The sequence below is a fragment of the Brassica oleracea genome, chromosome C8 (genome assembly GCF_000695525.1).
Source record: "Brassica oleracea var. oleracea cultivar TO1000 chromosome C8, BOL, whole genome shotgun sequence".
NCBI lineage: Eukaryota > Viridiplantae > Streptophyta > Magnoliopsida > Brassicales > Brassicaceae > Brassica > Brassica oleracea.
Window position 1 is genome coordinate 24,468,006 of NC_027755.1, and position 2,034 is coordinate 24,470,039.

Here is a 2,034-nt window from a genome sequence, read left to right on the forward strand (position 1 = left end):
GATTATAAGCTCCATCTGTATTACACTTAACCCACCCAATCATAGGTCTCTTCCAATGTAGACACTCAGGCAATTGATGACTCTGTCTCCGTCTTGTATGAATCTCTTCAATCTTATTATCCAGTTGTTTCCGTTCTTTTGCATCCTCTCGTGCATATCTCAATAATCTTCTCTAGTGAATTTCCTTTTGCTGGAATATTGACATGTTTCTACTCTTCCATAATCTCCATAGCAACCAAAAGGGCAAATACTGCATGTGTGACAATCGAGTTGATAAGGAGCATTGCAAGCATGCATCAATCTTCTCTTCTAGCGTTGAACTCGGGTTGCTGATAATGAGATTAGAGATTCCAGATGTTCTCCATATCCTTTTCGCATAAGGGCATTCAAAGAAAATGTGATCCTCCGTTTCTACTTCAGAGCAACATCTTCGACACTGATCATTTTGAGTTATGTGACATCTCTTCAGGTTATTAGCAGTCGCTAAGCTCCTAGACAGAAGCCTCCACAGGAAATGTTTTAGCTTAGCAGCAGTTTTTGTTTTCCAAACCTTGTTTTTCAAAACTGCAGGTCCATGAGTTGGAGTTGTAGGTGTGTTGGACGGTAAGTGCGTACCTAGCCAATATCCTGATTTCACTGTGTAAATACCATCTTCATTATAGTGCCAACCCAATAAGTCTTGTCGTGCCACTGAACTTATCTTTAGAGCTAGAATCTTATCCACATCCTCATCAATGATCACTTCCCACAGTTTTTGTTCATTCCATTGATCTCAAGTAGTGTTGAAATATTCTTTCATATTTTCCTCCAACTGATACACTCCACGGGCTCTTGGTGGTCTAGGTGGGTGATCCGGTATCCATGGATCTGTCCACATATTAACCAGAGTTCCATCACCAATAATGTAACGCATTCCTTTATTAATAAGATCACGCCCATGTAGAATCGACTTCCAAGCATAAGAAGCTTTCTTTTTTAGCTTTGCATTCAGAATGTCCTCCTCGGGAAAATATCTCGCTTTCAGAATACGAGCCATCAGACAGTGAGGATGTTGCATAATTCTCCATACTTGTTTGCTTAGCAGAGCTTGATTAAAAATTTCCAAATCTTTAAAACCTAGACCTCCTTCTCTTTTTGGCACACTTACTCTATCCCAAGAATACCAGTGCAAGCCTTTCTTATCACCAGCTCCCCACCAAAATTTAGCTAAGACTGCATTGATCTCAGCACATACCTCTTTTGGTAACGGGAATATATTCATTGAGAAGATTGACATCGCCACTGCAATAGCTTTCAATAGAACCTCCTTTCCACCCGTAGATAAGTACCTCTGTTTCTAGCTTTGTGTAACACATTTAACCTTATCTATAATATAGGCAAACATCTCACTTTTCTTGCTTCCCACTTGTTCTGGCAGTCCCAAGTACTTACCAATTCCTCCTTCATTAAATATTCCTAGCAAACACCTCATTTTTGTCTTAACCGTGGGGTTAACCTTAGTTCCAAAAGTAATCGAAGATTTGGAGAGATTGATTGGTTGGCCTGAAACTGCTTCATAGATGCTAAATATAGTCTTGAGATTCTTTGCCGCCTTCTCATTAGCCAAGGAAAAGAATGAAGAATCATCCGCAAACAACAAATGATTGACCGTTGGTGCATTGTTTGATATTTTCACTCCTAATAGTGATCTATCCAGCATTGCTCTTGTCATCAAATGTGATAGCGCCTCTGCACACAGTATAAACAGATAAGGGGATAGAGGATCATCCCCTTGTCTTAGTCCACGAGCTGACGTGATAAGACCCTCCGGAGATCCATTCACTAACACCGAATATTTAACTGCAGTGACACAACTCATTATCCATCGAATCCATTTGCCATCAAAACCCCATACCCTTCATAGTCTCAGCTAAGAAATTCCACTCCAGTCTATCATATGCTTTAGTAATATCTGTCTTAACTGCCATGTAAGACGAAGCCTGTCTTTTCCTAGCTTTAAGATTGTGGAATACCTCATGAGCTATCACAATGTGT

General features: G+C 40.1%; 1 protein-coding gene across 1 annotated transcript in view; it reads right to left on the bottom strand.

Moving 5' to 3' along the window:
• Window positions 1–772: 772 nt before the first annotated feature.
• Window positions 773–2,034, bottom strand: part of LOC106309014 — a 4,078-nt gene continuing 2,816 nt past the window's right edge. The window contains exons 3-5 of the mRNA XM_013746104.1: window positions 1,895–2,020; window positions 1,496–1,821; window positions 773–1,336 (exon numbers count right to left, since the gene is read on the bottom strand). Of these exons, the coding sequence (XP_013601558.1) occupies window positions 773–1,336; window positions 1,496–1,821; window positions 1,895–2,020 (1,016 nt within the window). The remainder of the gene's footprint in view (window positions 1,337–1,495; window positions 1,822–1,894; window positions 2,021–2,034) is intronic.